We start from the raw sequence: 20096 nt of genomic DNA on the forward strand, positions 1-20096 counted from the left end.
CCTTTTTTTTTTTTTTTTTTTTTTTTTTTTTTTTTTTTTTTTTTAGTATTTTATAGATATTGTTCCATTGCCACTTTTCTGGTCAGATATCAAATGTAATTCATAGAGTTTACTGAATATGTCTTTTTTCTTGTGCTTCTAAGAATATGTTCTTTATATTTGGTTATCACAATTTTGACTACTGTATATTTAGATGTGTTTTCTTTATATTTATCTCTTGGGATTTGCTGGGCATCTTGAATCTGTGGGTTCACCTTTTTTTTTTTTTTTTTTTTACCACTTTTGGAAAGTTTTCTACCATTTTCTCTTCCAGTATTTCTTGTCATCTACTCTCTCTTTCCTCTCCTTCTCAGTCTCCACTTATACAGAAATGGAACAGGTTATTTTCCTTTAGATCTCTATTCCTCCTCCTAACTGTTATTATTCCTTCTATTTCCTATTCACGTCTTTAAAGCCATTTAAGTTTTACTCTCACAATTCCAGTCTGTTTGGAAATCTATTGAATTCAACATTATTGATGTCATTTTTTTTTATTTCTACCATTTACACTTTTTAAAAATAGTTTCTATGACTTTGCTAAAATATTTCTCTCTTCACATATGTTGTCTTTTTCATTAGCTCCTTTAGCATTTTGAACATACCAGTATGAAACTCTCCATGTGATCATTCCAGTATCTTGTTCATTTTTTGTGTCTGATTTTATTGATTCTTTCCTTTCTTGATTGTAAATCATCTTCTTGTTTTTTTAGTGTACGATGTGCTTTTCTTGATTATGTGCTGGATATTTTGTCTGTAGCAACTGATGTTAATATTATTTCCATAAAGGACATGGCCTTTTGTCTGTCAGTTTTCTACAGTAGTAGTAAGTCAGTCTGATTTGTAGGTTGAGCTGGGTTTGAGCTTTGTTTCAACTTTAGTTTGATTCAGTCTACTCTATTTTGAGATGTTTTGAGGATAGGATTGGGATTTTCCCTTCAGCATGTCTGTTCTCTCAGCACTGTGGAAACTCTAGCATCTGTTGGCTTTTCATAACTGAGTTGACAGCTTTTAGAACTATAGAAGATCTTTCCTTGCTTTAGAGCCTAGCTGCCTGGATTTGAGGTTCCTGGAGAGTTTTCTTTTCTCTCCAGTTCTACTTCTTGCATTTTGCACCTCACGAGAATTATTGATGACAGATCTATATTTTGTTCCCTGCTAAACCACTGTACCCAGATAATTCACTGGCAATGTTATGTATAAGTTGTCTAGAAGCACAATTAACTTTTCACATATGTAACCACTGTTCTTGTATTTATTGTGTGTTTGTGGAATGCTTTACATTTATTAACTCATTTAGGGAAGTAGCATTTTCCCCACCCTTTTACAGATAAGATATCTGAGGCAAGGTCATACCACTAGTAAGTGACAGAACTGATTTGAACCCTGACTGTCTGCACCTTATTAAACCTCAGGATATGGCCTGGCTCTCTAGTGTTACTGTTGTTCCTCTCAGTTAAGTTGGATTCATGTAGCCCAGACTACCTGAAATGTTGTTTTTTCCTAAAATGGTATCATTTTTCAAAGGAAGGAGTGGAGATAAATTTAATGATCTTATACCAGTGAGAAGCTTTATTTTCTAGATTAATGAAACAAGTGGGAATACAAATTGTTAATTGATACATGTTACTGTAGTTCAATTTTTTATGATAGTTGTTCTTTCGAGGGTATTAGTTAAAATATGAATTCTTAGTCATTTGTAGAAATGAGGAAATGGGGACTTGATTATACCCTTTATCATTTTCTTCTTCATAATATGGTTAAGTACACATCTGTCTTCTCCCTTCCTAAACTGTGAGTTTCCTAGGGCAGGCATAGTTCCCTGTTTACTTGGGCACTCTACTTTGAAATCTCGTGCCTTGCCTTGTACTTACAGGCACAGGATGCTGGAGAAAAAGGTCATGGGCATGTGCTCAGGAATGCCTGAGTTTGAACCCCAGCTACTCCCTTTGCTGGTTGGAACACTATAGCTTGGGCCAAATCCAGCTCACTGCCAAGTTTTGTAAATAACATTGTTATTGGAATACAACTAGACCCATTTGTTTACATATTGCCCTCCAACGTCAGAGTTTAGTTACAACTCTGTAGTTGTGCAAAGCCTGAATTAGTAAATATCTGGCAATTTACAGAAGAAGTTTGATGGCTCCTGGATTGGATGGTTTTAGGCAAGTTACTTAATCTCTTGAATCTTAGTTTCCTCATAAATGAAGTGGGATATAAATTACCTAATAAGTTCATGTTAAGGAAGGGAGGTAAAGTATATGATGTTTCCGACATGGTATATCTGGAGTGAATTAGGCCTTTGATTAGCCTTTATTCTTCTAATTGAAAATACTTATTATTGATAACCAGTTTAATAAGTCAGGACTCTATCACTCTGCATTCATTCAATCCTTTTACTGAATTAAAAGATGAGCGATACTAGAACAATTGGTATATTTGGTAGGTGTGAGCCTTTATGTAGCTCAGGTATTGTATGGATTCTTTAGAAAACTTGCACTACTTTTTAGCTAAGGATGTTAATCCTTATTAATCCCTATTAAATTTTAGAATTATCAATTTAGTTTCCTGACAATAAAGTACTATTTAGAAAAGGAAAGAAATGTTAAAAAGTGTCCATTCTGATATTGCCCTTTATTGGGTTATAAACATAGGCATTTAGGGCAAGTTCATTTACAAATGAATGAATTGACAAATTGACATGTTTGTGCTGTGACAAATCAGCTAGTTTGCACCATGTGAGTGATGGTTCACAATGACATAACTGGATACGACTTTTTTCTTTTCCTACTTATTTTTTCAAAATTGAGTGAATTAAATAGAAACCATGATATCATATATATCATGTAAATAATATAAATAACTAACTGGCCAGGAATATTTTTCTCTTTTACTAAGAAAGATGATTTTTCAGGTAAATTGTGACAAAAATAACTCCATGTCAAATCATTGTTTCTTAAGTCCATGTTAAGTTACCAAAGCCTGCAGCTTTCTTTCCTTAGTGCTCCAGTATGTGAAAATGATCTTTGCAGTTTTTTAAACCTTTGGTAATTTTCAAGATTTTCACTCTGCCATATTTTGCCATTTTCTCATTTATTTAACAAATTCATCTGGAAGATGTACTCTTTATTGGGCATTGTAATAGAGAAAGAGTAACCTGACAGATATTTCCACAGCACTCATTGAGCTTACAGTTTAGTGAGGAGAGCAAAATGAATTCAACAAATAGTTAAAAAGAGTAATGAGTGAGAAGTAACTGGGCCAGGAAACTAGGAGAGCCTTCTTTGAGGAATCAACATTGAGGTTGAGATGTCAAGGGTGTGTTCAGTGTAATTAATAAAGACATAGATAGAATAGTACAGAGCAAGGGTGGACAAGGTCTAGGCCTGACGATCCTGGCCCTTTGGAATGATGTTAAGTCCTGGGAAGCATTCAAACCCATTCTGGTTAGTTCTTCACTGACCTGGAGTGGCTGTTGCAGTAAAGTAGGTCTGCTTGAAGGGCACTGGGGGTATCAACTAATGTGGCAGCAGTGATGGTGGAGAGAGGAGGATGTGTTTGGACATGGGATCGACAGAACTCAAGTGATTAGATCTAGGATGAGAGGAAAATTATGGCTTCCAGCATGAGCTAGAAAGGTACATGGTGCCACTGATGGGAAACAGTGGCGAGTTGAGGAGACATGAGTTCATTTTTGCATGTGTGTTTGAGATGCCTGTCGAGTGTTAGCCAGACATTCCAGGAAATTAATGTTTGAGTCACTCACCAGCCTTTTGAGAGTCAAGGTAGTGGATCAGATGCCCAGCAAGTAGATGTGGATAAGAAGTAAACGGGAACTCTTACAAAAATTACAGTGTTTAAGGAGTGTGGAAGAGATGGCTGTTAAAGGAAGCACAGGATCAGCTAGAGATGGAGAAGGACAGTGAGGGGTGTGTAGGGTCATAGAAACCACAGGTAGAAATTGTCAGGTATGCTTCACATACCTGTGTTGAATGCCGTTTAGAGGTCAGGTGAACCAGGGGCTTGGAATTATCCATTAGATTTTGTGACACAGAGGTCACTGGTAACCCCAGAAAGAACTAGTTCTATATTGTGGCGAGTGGAAGCCTTCTCAGCTTCACTTAAAATCGAGAGTCTATCTGTTCTGTTTGAGAGGACGCTTTCCTCCCAGTGTGGTGGTGTGCTGCAGTGCGTGCCCCTTTCCGGGATCCTCTTCAGGTGCTTTAAAGCAGTTGCCACGCTGCTTTGCTGTATTTAACTCTGCTAATGTGTCCCTTTAGGCTTCTTCTCACTACTAGTTTCATTCATCAGAACTCTTACGCTCTTAGTGTCTGAGCTCCGCACCCTCCACAGCCCTCTTTTGCCACATTCCCACTTCAATCCTGGTATTTTTAAATATTCAATGAAAATATTTTACCTCGTGTTTTGTTTTCATTTTCGTTTTCTCTCTCTGTAGAAAGTGTGTTGAAATGCTGGAAAAATAGTTAAAATAAGTAATGTTTTATGAAATTGTTTTTGAATATTTTAGATATTGAATAATTTGAACTGGTAATATTCGGACTGAACTATTACTTTTAACGTGTGTTTCATCAAAACCATTATTTCAACGTGGCAATGAGAAAAAATGAAATATGGCCTTTTGTAGCAACATGGATGGAACTGGAGAGTGTGATGCTAAGTGAAATAAGCCATACAGAGAAAGACAGATACCATATGGTTTCACTCTTATGTGGATCCTGAGAAACATAACAGAAACCCATGGGGGAGGGGAAGGAAAGAAAAAAGAAAAAAAAAAAAAAGAGGTTAGAGTGGGAGAGAGCCAAAGCATAAGAGACTGTTAAAAACTGAGAACAAACTGAGGGTTGATGGGGGGTGGGAGGGAGGGCAGGGTGGGTGATGGGTATTGAGGAGGGCACCTTTTGGGATGAGCACTGGGTGTTGTATGGAAACCAATTTGACAGTAAATTTCATATATTAAAAAATAAAAAAAATAAAAAAAAAAAAAAAAAAACATTATTTCAAAGGCCTCTAGAATCTGGCTTTGTTACGGAGAAAATCCATCAAGTTATCTCCTTGAGCTGGGTTTATACTGGATTCAGATGTATATACACATGGCAGCTTTTGCTGCTCTGAACCTTTTAATAATAACACAGGAAATTTCAAATAGATGTTTAGAGGCTTTCCAGACCCACAAACCCATTGAACATTTCTGGTTGTTTGCCTTTTTTGCTGCCTGTTAGGAGTTATACAGGTATATTGATTCTCCTGAGTTGTTTTGGTATTTCACTACTCAGAAAAATTAAAGCTATGGAGTTTGACATCCCGGTATTAATAGTAGATGAGTTAAAGGGATTTCCTGTAAATTAGGCAAAACTGTCAACATTAGTTAAAGAAGATCACCTTGGAGAACAGATAAAGAGATTTTATATATATAGTGTGGAGAGGGAAAAAACCCAAAATAACCCATAGTTATTTTTAAAAACTTATTAATTCAGTAAATTGAAAGGACATCTATTAGTGCCTGAGGTTGAAAATTTTAAAAGTTACTTAGGTATTTAATTTAAAAATTATAGGTCAGCAAAAGGCTGACCCTGGCCCTGTTTTCTCATGGACTTTTTCACAGAGTTTTAGTGAGAAATGATAAAGTTTGTATTTGTGGTAAAGGGAGTCCTCTTCAAGTGAAACAGTCTATGCCAATCTAAGATATACAAAAGTGCCCAAAATAGAAACTTAGGTGGGGAGGAGACATTTCTTGGCACTTTCTTCTGAAGGGGGTGGATAGCCTGGGTTTATCAGTACGATTTTTGCAATACCGTTTGCCCACAGAAAGACCCAAATGATATTTTTGTGAAAAGAGTACCTTTTAAAAAGAGCTTTGTGCTAATCCTTATATCGAATGGAGCCTGCCAATACTCTATTCTGTAGCTATCCTGTATACACGAACGGATTCCCAGAGCACAAGAGAACTCAGTCATATGTATATTCTCTGTTCTATAATTCTAGTACATACTGTCTAGTCTGTCAAGTGCTGTGTGTCACAGCTTTCCCCCAAGGATGGCAATGAACATGATACCAGGGTAATGATGGTTCCCTCTAGGATATATCTGTTTCTGTCTGTCTGTCTGTCTGCCTGTCTGTCTGTCTATTGATCTCTAGAGAGAGAGAACATTTTTGTGTGTACCCTCACTTTTTACCCTCTCTTTTTCCCTTCCTTTCTTGAACTGCTTAGAGATAGCCATTATGAAGTTCCTGATGGCTTTAATTTCAAAATAAAAAGGTGGAATTTGTGGGAATATTTACATATATATAGTAATGATGTCTGTTAAATGGGTGTGATAATTGTGTGTTTTTTTTTTGTTTGTTTGTTTGTTTTTTTGTCCTAGGAGTGCTGTCTCTGCAATTTGAGAGGGGGTGCTCTTAAGGAAACGAAGAACAATAAGTGAGTAATGTGTTAATTGTGTTCAATTTCATTGTTTCCTTCTGCTGTCTAGAATGTTGAACCTCAATGTGGACTGTTTGCTTTACCTCTCATTATTGGACACATTGTTCCAGAACTTTTGCTGCCCAGATCTGAAGTTGAGATTCTGTGCATGTCTTCGGAGACCATTCATTACTGAAAGCACAGCACATTCCCCTCTGCTGGACAAAGGTGGTCTTGCTTCTCTCCATGTCTCTGACACTGATGAAGGATAACCCCTCTTTTACTGATGGTGTTTTTAAAATGAAGGCAGCCCATGTCATCTAGGTATCTTTGGGATCCTAGTGTTTAATATGATGAATCCTATTAGTCTAATAGAACCAATGTGCCTGAAAACAGTGAAATCTGTTGCCTTCAGATAAATAAAATCAATCATAGTCATAACATTTAAACAAAATTATTTGCTTTTAAAACCAAATTAACAAGAAAGTGTGTATACTAAAATAGAAACACAGGGAGAAAACATTAATTTTAAGATACAAAGGGGATTGGAGAACATGAAGAGAATCTTGAAAGAGTAATAAGTGAACATAAAAGAAAGGCAATCTGGTTTTTAATGTGGTTATTGAAATATATTTTTTGCATGAGTATTATTTTCATGACCCAATTTTAGTATTGAAAGTGGGGACAAAGCATATTAAAGGTTCCTTTGGTAATAGGAATATGTAGAAATGGTAGAGGCAGGGGCACCTGGGTGGCTCAGTCAGTTAAGCGTCCGACTTCAGCTCAGGTCATGATCTCACAGTTTGTGAATTTGAGACCCATGTTGGGCTCTGTGCTGACAGCTCAGAGCCTGGAACCTGCTTTGGATTCTGTGTCTCCATATCTCTCTCTGCCCCTCCTCTGCTCAGGCTCTCTCTGTCTCTCTCTCTGTCTCTCTCTCTCTCTCTCTCTGTCTCTCTCTCCCAAAAATAAACATTTAAAACAATTAAAAAAAACAAAAACAAAAAGAAAACAAAAAAGTAGAGGCAGAGGTTGTAAGCTGGCATTAAAGGGTCAGATACAACCCCAAGGTATGTTTTAGTTGACTGACACACAATTTTATAAATTTGATCTAAATTTTAGAAGTTGATAGATTTTATATAAAAATCCAGATATTTATCTGTACTTGAAATATAATTGTGCATCTCTAAATGGCAATAACATGTTGGGATGAGAACCTGGCCTCAATAGGACAGATGCTCCCCAGGTTACCATCATTTACCAGTACACATATATTTGCTTACCTCCTGCCTGGCCCTGTAGGCACTAGAGTTGAGACCCCTGGTGTAATGTAATGATTGAATTAGCATTAACTATGTGCATGTGCACTTGTTTCTGATTGCTTCTAAGGAAGAGTAAAGGCATTTATCATTCCTATGTTGATAAATTTCAGTCTATTAGACTTAATATTTGCTTGATTTTAGATCTTCCTCTTTCAGTCTTAGTTAATGTGATTGGTAAGGTACTAAAAAGTGTTGCTAGGTCTAGGGTATTGAACAAATCATGCAGACTGTTAGATGATTTAGGTGGTTCCTATAAAGACAAAGGTGATAAGAACTTCTCTTCCTACCCATGGGCCAGGACAAAAGGGAATAATGTGTACTATAGAATTATAATATTTATTTAGATTTGAAAGAATGCCCTGATGGGGTGGACACTTGTCCTTTCTCCTTTGGTCTTTAAAGGCAGAATAGAGTCTGAGTGACATACTACTCTTTGACTTATAAATGGGCTGATGGATGTGGTAATTCCTTCAAGGTGTCTTTAAACCTCAAGAGTCTTTATTTTTACTTGGGGCATAACATTTATGAGAAACTAAATAGTGTTAATGGGGACATTTTTCTGGAGTAATTCAGAATTTGAGAGGAGATACTAGGATTTAAGTAGGAAGTGAGAGAACCAGCTAATTTCATTCCTCCTTATCTTGGGTTCCTTTGGTTATAGTTCGATTGAAATGAGAAACGATTTAATTAAAGACTTAGTACTAATTCTCTTAGAAAACTTTACTATTCTAATTTTCATGACACTTGTATTATGTAAAAGATTATACGCTGTATCCAATTCATACCTTTTATTAATTGAACTAATCTTTTGCCACATATTGATTTGCTTAAGTATATTAAACACCTGTTATATTTTAGTACCAAGTGAAATAGCAGCCCTACATTTCAGTATTTTGCAGATCCAGTGTAGGAAAATACCATATATTGATAGGATCAAGTCTCGGTCTTCACCCCACTCTGCAGGTTGCAATTGTGGGCAGGTGTGGTACTGAATCTATCCGGGTATCACCTGATAGGTTTAAAATTCAGAGTCTGGTTTGTGATTGGTTTAGGCTTTTGGCTTTCCTTCTCTGTGAGAATTGCCACTGCCCAGTTGAAGTATGTGGTGTGCAAGCTTAGAGAACTTTTGTTTATGTTTCATGTCTCCTTTCCCATAGGTGGGCCCATGTCATGTGCGCCGTCGCGGTGCCAGAAGTTCGATTCACTAATGTCCCAGAAAGGACACAGATAGATGTAGGCAGAATACCTTTACAGAGGTTAAAATTGGTGAGTGACAAAGCTTCTTTTTAACTTCATAAATTAGTGTTAATTTCAATTTATGAATATTTCTTTTAATGTATACATTCTCAAGATAATTTTTTTAGTTTCATTTAATATTCTACCCTTTTCTCCTAAATTTACTTATTTGTATATGTTCTTTCCATGTTATATTATAAATATGCATATAACCTTCCTCAATTCGTTTAAAATGAGGCAAAAGAATACTACTTTTTTTGGATTAGTGTGAATTTTCAAACCATAGGCTGTCTGGTGAAGTTTGTTAGTAATATACCTGAGATATCTATCTTTATTTCAATTGTTTAGTTTTCCTCTCTGGCCTGTCTTTGGTTGGTCCTGACTTAGCAAAATGTACCTAACCTGATTTCATCATTTCTTCACCAAGAGATTTGCAGAGAAATAGAAAAAGTTTTTTTATTACTAAGGAATTTTTTTCGCTTATGAATAGATACAAGTCATTTAATTTGCCAGACTCTCTGGCTGATTATCTTCTGACTGGTTTAGAAACATTCATAGAAATCTTCCTACTGGTTCTCTTTGTTAAGAATGTTTTTCACTGCAAAGATTTAGGCCTTTAATTCCTCAACATTGAAGTAATGTTGGAGTTCTGTTCAAGTGTGAGCCAAGAGAGCATTAGTTTAGGCCCTTAAATTTCATATTTAATGATGATTTTTTCTTATTTTATATTGCATGATTTAGAAAATACTGGAGTGTGTTTTACACATGGATTTAATTCCCTAGAATTTCTTCAGTACTTGTTATTTTTGACTTGAGGTCTTTCCAAGTATTTCCAGGTATTCCAAAATAGAATATTTTGGGTACGGTAGCTGTAACTTTTTACCCAACTATTAACTTGTTACTAGTCTCTTGCCCTTCAGGGAGCTGGGCATATTGTCTCTGGACCTCTGTCATGAGCACTTCGATTTTAGTCTACAGTCTTTCATTCTCAGAGAAGAGAAAGTATATATTGTTATGTTCCATTGAAGCTGCATCAAGAATTTTGCATCACTAGAAAATATGTGGTGACCTGATGATTGTCATTGGCAGGTGTAAGTGGTAGGGCCAGGATGTTCAGGATGTGGTAATGGAAATTTTGTGGATGAAATTGAAATAATGGGTCATTTAAATGGCCCTGTAAAGCTCACAGTGATATAAGAAGAGAGTAAAAAGTTCTTCAGCTCATGGACTTCCCATAGGAAAGTTTGAAATCATATATCTTGGTCAACAGTTGAAACACACACACACACACACACACACACACACACCCCAATGAGAAACAGTTTGCCAGAATTAGGACTATGAGGCAGGATATTTAAAGAATGTTGAGTTCATCACATGTTGAAGAATTCAATGTTTATTAGGACAAATATTAACAAAAGTCTTGTATTTTAATTTTTTTCTAATTTACAAGTGTTACATATTTGCGAAAATTCCAACACGGCATTTAACAATCATCTTTGGTTCTCTATCCTGAAAGATGACTTCTGTTACCAGTTACCCCTCATTGTTACCCCTCAGAATGAGTGGTCACTACTCTTGATGTGTTCCCTTAAGGAACTATATCCTGGCGAATCTAGTCCATGAATGCTTCCTTAATGATTTATTGTTCCTCACACCAGTCCCAAAGGGGTTTTAAGGGAACAGCAGGAAAGGACAACATGGGATCACTTCAGTGCTATTCAGGAAGTTATATTTAGAAAATTGAAATCTGAAATGGCAAAGCTTACTGTTTTCTTCTCAGTGGTATGCTTCACCTTGATTGTGTATATCACATATTCCTTATAGAATGTTTTACATCCTTAAACAATTGGTATCTTGAAAAGAGTATGTTTTGACTGAATTTAAGATCACCTAAAGTCTACTTCTGATGTCAAGGTAGAGCTGTTTATTGACATGTTTGGCTAAAAATGGCAGGCTTTTTTTCTATTTTCAATATGCATGGAGAGTTTCTTGGAGTGGTATTTATAAAAGTACTCACAGTGGTTAAGTGGGAAAATACAAGGAAGAACTTCATTTTGGGGAAAAGATCACTCAAAATGAAGTTATAGTTTGAAAGTGGGCAACAGCCAAAAGTCTGGATGACTTTTTTGTAAGAATCCTCAAGAAAGCAGCATCACTGTGGTGAATCTCCCATCACAGTGTCTGTGCACTAGTCTTTCTCACTTGGTGATCAGACTCAGCTAGGCTGGCTGAAAAGCAAAATTCACAAATGATCACCTGTGTGTGGTATGGGATGCACCTTTCCAGGGAACGAAATGCTGTGCCCTATAGGTACAGTCAAGGGTATGCTTTCCCAATATTAATTAGTATCCTTTTAAAGTTAAGTAATCTATTGGTACATGCCAACATTAGATGTCAGTATTAATTTATTTCACCAAACAATTATTACCTTACCTTGCCAGATACCTAGCGTATATTTTTTTAAATTTTTTTTAACGTTTATTTATTTTTGAGACAGAGAGAGACAGAGCATGAATGGGGAGGGTCAGAGAGAGGGAGACACAGAATCCGAAACAGGCTCCAGGCTCTGAGCCATCAGCACAGAGCCTGATGCAGGGCTTGAACTCACGAACCACGAGATCATGACCTGAGCTGAAGTCGGCCGCTTAACTGACTGAGCCACCCAGGCGCCCCCCTAGTGTATATTTTTAAATGAGGCATTGTTCCTGTATTTTGCCATCTTACAGTTCAGATGGGCTTTCTCAACTTTGGCCCTGTTGATGTTTTACACAGGATAATTTTTTGTTCTGGGTGACTGTCATGTGCTTCGTGGATTGCAGCAACCCTGACCAAACAGACCAAACCCTCCCAGATATCTTCTGGGAGGCAGTATCATTCCCATTGAGAACCAACCCACTGGTCTATAGGGAAGATATACACATAAAGATAAAATTTTAATTTTTGTCATTTTCAGGCAGAGAATATCTTGGTTGAAAGAAGTTGGAAACTGAGAGAATAGAAATTCTTAATTGTTTTCTAAAATAATTCTAGAGAACTTTTTTTGGCAAATTGTTTGAATTTATTTGTCAATAATGAAATTTGGCACATATATGTATGTTTACTACTGTATAATTATTACATAATCTAAGTGTTTTAACATTACTTGTTCTTATAAAAACTGAACAACCTTGAATAGTAATCAGGTGATGTGTATGTGTGTGTGCATGTACACACACACACAGTAATTTTGAATATTTACGGAATAAAGAAAGGCAGGAAATTGTTACTATTTCTGGTTCTGGCTTAAAATTATCATGGCTGGAGACAATACCAAATGTCTTCTGCCTTTTTATGGCCTCTCCTTTAAAAGTTGTGGTGGTAAATTTATGCACAACTTTGTGTAAGCTTCTCCAAAGCAAGCATTGATTTCCTGATTAACATCACAGACACACAGATGATTAAGTCCAAGTAACTAGGAGTACTTCGGAGAGCCTGTGGAATTGGAACATCCATTCAGCACTTGCCCTGTTGTCTGAGAGTTCTGATGATGGAACTTCTGGTCAGTTGAGGATTGAAAACTGAAGTGACCTATTGTAGGAAGGACAAATTGCTCATCCATGAAGCAGCTGCAGCAAGTGGGGGTTGGCGGGGGGGGGGGGGGCTCTGAGCCTCTCCCCAGTGCCCACTAGGTGGTGCTGCTGTACAAGGTTTTCATCACATTGCCCTTAAATCACCTCCCTTAGCAAGTGCCTAATTGGAGTCCTGCCCACGTTTGTAGAGGTGTGTGTGTGTGTGTGTGTGTGTGTGTGTGTGTGTGTGTGAGAGAGAGAGAGAGAGAGAGAGAGCAAGAGACAGAGACAGAGAAAGACACAGAGAGAGGGATGGCAGCAGGTTAGCGAAAGTGCTACTGGCTGTGCATTCAAAATGCTGAATTCCAGAGGGCAGGGTTTTAGTTCAGTTTTCATTTAGCTATAAGAAAAGAGCAGCTTTCCCTTGGGGCAAGTTAGTGTTTTTCTATATAAGTAATAAGCAATGCTATTAACAGCTAGTAACTGCAAGAGGCTTAAGGAGCAGCTGCTGGCAAACAAAAGTTTAAAATGTCTTCTGAAGTATGAAAGCTGTATATTTAAAAAATGATCATTACTATTAGTTTTTCTAGAACATGGAATAGTGGAATTTTTGCAGAGGTATTTGAATGTTTTGGTAATACTGTTGTTAGTCTTTTATTTATTCATTGGTTCAACTTGCAGCTTTTGAAATAGCTCTCTGTACAATTTTTTGTATAGGAAGTACCCCCCCCCACCCCCCCGTAGAGGGTATAAGAAAGGATTTGTTTACTTTAGCAGATTTTCCCTCTTATTTACAATGACCATTTTCATAAAAGAGACAGCAAATGGAAAACAACTTTTCCAGTGCTCATCAGTGGATTATGTTGATCCTAAAATTGTGTGTGCTTATACGAAGAACCTTTATCTCATCCAGCCACCTTGTTTGATAATGTCACAGGTGTGGCCTCTGCTCATCAGATAATTTTTTTTTTTTTAATTTTTTTTTTCAACGTTTTTTATTTATTTTTGGGACAGAGAGAGACAGAGCATGAACGGGGGAGGGGCAGAGAGAGAGGGAGACACAGAATCGGAAGCAGGCTCCAGGCTCTGAGCCATCAGCCCAGAGCCCGACGTGGGGCTCGAACTCACGGACCGTGAGATCGTGACCTGGCTGAAGTCGGACGCTTAACCGACTGCGCCACCCAGGCGCCCCTGCTCATCAGATAATTAAATGGACAATAATGATGATGCTAGAGTTATTTTCAAGACAATGTATTTTATTTTATGTGGTTGATAATTTTAAATACTTTAATAAAAGTCATTATTTTTTAAACTAAACAAGATTTTTGTGCAAAAATTTATTTGGCATATAGTGGTCTTTATCTAGATAGTTTTTTCTTTCCTTTCTTTCTTTAATAACATTTAGTTTTTGTGTAGAGTAATTATCTCAAGGGTTATGAAAGTAATTGCTGCCTTATCTAAAAAAAATGCCACAGGTTGCTCTCTAAAAGCACCAGGTTATCAAGCAGAGCCATCCTTTAATAGGAAAGAAATGGCTGAAAGTGACCTGAATAGGCTATAGCAAAGTTATGTCCAAAGAGAGAACCATTTATTCTCTGTCAGCCTGAGCACTCTTCTGATTATTAATGCACATTCTAGATTACTTCGTATTTTTCTAACCTCATTTTGAATGATTTCCTTTGCCTCTGCATGACTTTTCAACATGGGAAAAGTTATTCTTTCGGTAAGCCCTGTCACAAACCCCTTCTTGTGTTTTCCAATACCTTCTCCACTCTCCAGTGAACATCAGAGCAAGGCACCTTGTAGGACAAATAATGAGGAAGATCCTGAGTACATTCCTACTCCCTACTTGAATGGCGTGCTCAAGGACAGCCAGTCTAGGGGTTTGTTTGAAGTCACAGATGACAGGTATGCCTGAAGACAAAAAGAAAACAATTGACCTCAGAATCTACTCAATCATTTCCTTTTCTTAATTCCTTCAGCTTTGTTTTATATATTAATATGATTGCTTGGCCATGGTCATAATTGAATCTCTCAGGAACAAAATTGTGCAAAGATGGAAATACAAGAAAAGGAAATAGAGATAAAACACATATGAAGTTAGAATTCCTTTTTTTTTTTTTAATTTTTACAATCGAAAAAAATATATAGGTAAAAATTATCAGGAAGAAGAATTAAGGACAGAAATTTAGAGAGGTAAAACAATATATTCTTTATATAGTGTAATCACACAGAAGACAGCAGTATTGTCTGCTGAAATAATCTTCAGTATCATTACTGTCTTTTGGAAGCAGATCACCAAAAAATCTTTAAATCTGATTATAAAATTTAAGGGAAGAACATTTTAAGAACCTAACAAAAGGAGTAAAACAGCATGAAGTTCTGGTATTTGTTACATACTTATCATGAATGTCTGTTGCATACATCGATCACTTGAAGATTAAATTAATTAAAGATCTGTGGAATTGGTATAAATAAAACAGCAAGTAGGATTTGTAGATTCTAAGAAATCTTGGAAATTTGCAGAAGACCTTAAATGCAGCCATTAGTTATTTTTTTTTTCCTATAGGGAGAAAAGTTCTCAAATAGAAATGTAAGAATATTTATGGGACACATGGGTTGACTCAGTCAGTTAAGTGTCTGACTTCAGCTCAGGTCATGATCTCATGGTTTGTGGGTTCCAGCCCCCGCATCAGGCTCTGTGCTGACAGCTCAGAGCCTGGAGCCTACTTCAAATTCTGTGTCTCCCTCTCTCTCTGCCCCTCCCCTGCTCACGCTCTGTCTGTCTCTCTCAACAATAAATAAACATTAAAAAATTTTAATATTAAATGCATGTATCAAAGCAAATGATGTTTATGTTGATTGCCATCATTGCATAAGAACTTTCGCTGTTCTTTCACCACACATCTGTTCTTACAGAGGCATAGCACAGGGCCTTTGGCTTCTGTGTGTGTGTGTGTGTGTGTGTGTGTGTGTGTGTACGTTCCTAAGGTTTTTACATTTGAAATACTATTTTTGCAACCAAATAGAGGGAGAAATGAATTTTGGAATAGCTAAAGTTGCCCCCAGGCCTTCAGCGACCTCCGATGTGTATTTGACGAGTGAACTGAGCACAGGCACAAGTGTTCTCTGAGTGAAGAACATTATTTTGAAAAGGAATTTACACTGCAATGATGACTGAGCTACAAGCCTTTCAGTATCTGTCTGAGACCAACTATTCTGCTTAGAAGCCTCTATACACTTTAAAATTTGTACCTGAAGGCAAATAATAGTGAACTTGAAAGCCAGAGATTATAGTTTTGAAAGGTACATCAATTCTGAAAATAGAGTGGTTTCACTGTGGTGTTCCATCTGAAGAGTTGAATCAAGGGAAAAAAAAATACATCCAGGCTTCCTATTTCTTAGAATAAAGCACTTGTTCTCTTGCTAACTGACTTGTGTTATCAGATGTATTGCATACTAAAAATAGAATTACTGAGAGAGTTGAGGTCTGCCTCATGTGCTGGAAGATCACCCTAAGTCCTGTTTAGTTAATGTTACAGCAGTGTTAGAGATCAGCTTTGCTTCCTTTCTAAAGGAATCACGGTTGTATTTGACAGAGCCTCTGTTAATGCATTTTGGAAAATGTAAAGACATATTGATTATCTTTCATCACTTTGAAGGAAAAAAAAACAGCATTATAAAGCAATCAAAGTGTCATTGTGTTCCACATTAACTTATGTACTGTTTTATTCACATATTCAGTTGTTTTCAAAGACAAAGAGGAATTCTAAGAGAATAATAAACATTGACCGTGACCAGAGACTTTATTGTTTAAATGCAGTTGAGGAAAAATTTGCTTTTAATAAAGTGAACTCCTGAAGGAAGAATAAGTTATACTACTAATGACATAATTGTGGTGTGATGTGTAGGATCCTATGATTTAATAAATTCAGTATGAAATTTACAATATCATTAAGACTATTCTTCAGGATTTCAACAAACACTGTATCCTCAACTTTGTAAGATTTTAAAACAAGTTTAGTGTAAAAAAAGGTACATTAGTAGCTGTATAGTACTTAACTGTCACAATGATTTGCTACAGGGACTAGATCCTATTGCAAGCTGTCAAATTTGTATATTGCTGTAATACCAAACCATAAAATCTTTTGAGTAAAATGGAAAATGTCAGATAGGCATGACTACAAATAATATACTTTCTGAAGGCTGTAGACATCTATAGGAGAAGATGTGTAAATGCATGAAATGTTATCTTGTTACTATGGATTTTTCTTTATCTGCTGAAAGAAAACTCCGAGGCAAAAGGAAATTGATTGGAATCTTTAAATTTTTACTTTTGAACTCATTTTTCCTGGGGACTAATTTTTGCAACATTATTAGATAGATAAGTAGAACTTCAGATGATTCACGATTAAAACATATTGTAAGAGAGTAATCTTATTTTTTAGCTTGCATTTCTGAATTATTCAATTTTTTTGTGATCTTATCTGTGTGAATAGTGATTACTGATGGATCTTTTAATTGAGTTAGTGAGCTGGGGTCGAGGTTCCAGAGATGGGGTCCCCCCCTTCACTCCAGCATTGACTGGGCCAATGCCAACAAACACATGCCAAACCAAGGCAGCTGCTAGGTGGCTCTAAACTATCTATAGGGTTTTCCTTGGCTAACAGTGATTGATAGCAGAGAGGTTATAGTTTTGGAAAGGTATAGTCATTATTTTGAAACAGTGGATTCATTATTATTTGTTTTTCTAATATTTTAGCATAAATTAGGTTGTTTATTCTCTCAGAAGGGTGTTTTTAGAATCTACAAAAATAGGTTGTGAGATGTTTTTGTATAGAGGGTGAATTTTTCCATAACTTGTAATTAATTTAACATATCACTGTGGTATATTTTAGACATGTTCTTTTATTTTTTTTATTTTTTTTTGTATGGAACATATTTATTTATTTATTTTTTCAATATATGAAGTTTATTGTCAAATTGGTTTCCATACAACACCCAGTGCTCATCCCAAAAGGTGCCCTCCTCAATACCCATCACCCACCCTCCCCTTCCTCCCACCCCCCATCAACCCTCAGTTTGTTCTCAGTTTTTAAGAGTCTCTTATGCTTTGGCTTTCTTCAACTCTAACCTCTTTTTTTTTCCTTCCCCTCCCCCATGGGTTTCTGTTAAGTTTCTCAGGATCCACATAAGAGTGAAACCATATGGTATCTGTCTTTCTCTATATGGCTTATTTCACTTAGCATAACACTCTCCAGTTCCATCCATGTTGCTACCAAGGGCCATATTTCATTCTTTCTCATTGCCACGTAGTACTCCATTGTGTATATAAACCACAATTTCTTTATCCATTCATCAGTTGATGGACATTTAGGCTCTTTCCATAATTTGGCTATTGTTGAGAGTGCTGCTATAAACATTGGGGTACAAGTGCCCCTATAGGCCCCTATAATTTAGTGATGTCATTTTCTAACATGAGTTCATAAATACAGGTACCAGCACTGTTTTAGCCAGCCACAGTTTGGACTTCCTGATTGAAATATGAAAATGCCTTTACATTCATCTGTGTTACCGTTTGGATCATGTAATTGTACGTCTCTGTTACATTGAGATTAGGCTGTTTGTATCCAGTGTCCTCCACTTAAGCAAGCTTGCCATGCAGATTGATCTCTCTTAAACTCATCTGTAAACTGGGGTGGTTGTGAGGATGAAGTAAGAAAGTGAAGGGCCTGTAATATAGTCTCTGTGAGCTGCCATTTGGCCAATCAGGAACAGAGCAGATAAATGTTTCTAAGGAGGGAGTAGGTTCCTGGCTCTATTTTGTATGTTTGTTTATTTATCTGTTCAATAATTATTTCTTTAAGGCTTGCTTTGTGGTTACGTGATAGATTTTATTTCATTTCTACAAATATTACAGAATAATGGAAGTTATTGAACATTAGACAAATATTAGACAAGCAAAGCAGTATGAAAAGATCTTTTGTAATAGAAATCTGGACTGCAGTGAAGGACCTTACTATATTTGGAGTATCAGGGTTGGCAATCCAGAGGTGGAGAAAAGCTTCCTGGAAGAAGCAATGCGTTAATCTGAGACCTGAAAGATGAGGAGAGCTAGCTGGAAGAGGGGTCAGTATGCTTAGTAGCCTGGAAGTGGGGGGAATTGTAAGGTCTAGGAAGTGAAATTTCAGTAGAGCTGGAGCATGGAGTATAAAGAGGGAGATTGGAGTCTTGAGGAGAGAAAGCCTCAGATGATCTGGAACTGTGCGGTCCAACATGATAGCCACCGGCCACTTATGGCTGTTGAACACCTAGAATGTGGTTAGTGTTACTAAAGAATTGAACTTTAAAATTTTTGTTTTTTGGGGGCACCTGGGTGGCTCAGTAGGTTGAGCATTCAACTCTTGATTTTGGTTCAGGTCATGATCCCAGGATCATGGGATTGAGCTCCACATCAGGCTCCGTGCTTGGTATGGAGCCTACTTGGGATTCTCTCTCACCTTCCCTCCTCCTGCCCTTCTCTCTTTCTCTCTGTCTCAAATAAAATTAAAAAAAAAAATTGTATTTATTCTCATTCACATGGACACACCTCCCACTGCATTCCACTGACCCTCCACAAGTTTAGGCCCAACCACAGATATGGAGCACCAGCATGCAGGGGCTGGTAATGTCTAGCCCTAAAATATGCCTCTGTTGTACAGTGCCCAACAACAGTTCTGCCTCTCTAAATGAACCCTGACTAAGATACGTCCTAAGACAGTTAATTTCCACTCCTGCTATGTAACCTGAAGCAGGTGGGCAGTGGGCTAATGTTGGCAGGAACTATATTTTCACACTCCCCTTTTATTTTAAATTTTATTTAATTTTAATAAGCTACACTTAAAAACTGATGCAGCATAAACACATGAAAGACAATTGTAGTTTTGGTAGGTATACATTTCAAACACCCTTGAAAATTTAGTATCATAGTTGAGATGTGCTGTAAGTGCAAATAAGTACACGGCATATTTAAAAGACAGTATGAAAAAAAAGAATGTGAAATGTCTCATTAATTTTCATATTGGCTACATGTCAAAATGATAATATTTTACATTTGTTGACTTAAATAAGATATATTAAAATTAATTTCACCTGATTTATTTTTTATTGTAAAATATACTTAACATAAAATTTTCAATTTAATCATTTTTAGGTGTATATTTCTGTAGCATTAAATGTATTTACATCTCATGCCCCTGTATCTTCAGAACTTTTTCATCTTTCTAAATTAAGCTTACTCATTGAACAAATAATTCTCCATTCTCTCTACCCTCACCCATTTTTTAATGTTGCTCCTGAAATATTAAAAATTGTAGTATGGCTTCTATTGTAATTCTGTGGACATTGCTATTCTAGAAGACTTTGTACTTTATTATAAACACACTGGAGAACCTTTAATTACTGTTAAGAAGTGGAGTAGCATGGTCATATTTGTATTTCAACTATTTTTTTTTAAGTTTATTTATTTATTTTGAGAGAGACAGAGTCAGT

The 20096-nt window shown here is 36.6% G+C and overlaps 1 protein-coding gene across 15 annotated transcripts in view; it reads left to right on the plus strand.

The window, feature by feature from the left end:
• KDM4C (lysine demethylase 4C) overlaps window positions 1-20096 on the plus strand; it is a 432339-nt gene that overhangs the window by 300010 nt on the left and 112233 nt on the right. For 14 of the 15 annotated variants that reach the window (XM_049634710.1, XM_049634680.1, XM_049634624.1 and 11 more), the window contains 2 exons: window positions 6420-6475; window positions 8937-9045. In XM_049634710.1, coding sequence (XP_049490667.1) covers window positions 6420-6475; window positions 8937-9045 — 165 coding nt within the window. Of the gene's footprint in view, window positions 1-6419; window positions 6476-8936; window positions 9046-14345; window positions 18594-20096 lie in introns of those variants that run through there. The other variant, XM_049634740.1, reaches the window with a different exon arrangement.

This window comes from Panthera uncia, chromosome D4 (assembly GCF_023721935.1).
Source record: "Panthera uncia isolate 11264 chromosome D4, Puncia_PCG_1.0, whole genome shotgun sequence".
NCBI classification, from domain to species: Eukaryota; Metazoa; Chordata; class Mammalia; order Carnivora; family Felidae; genus Panthera; species Panthera uncia.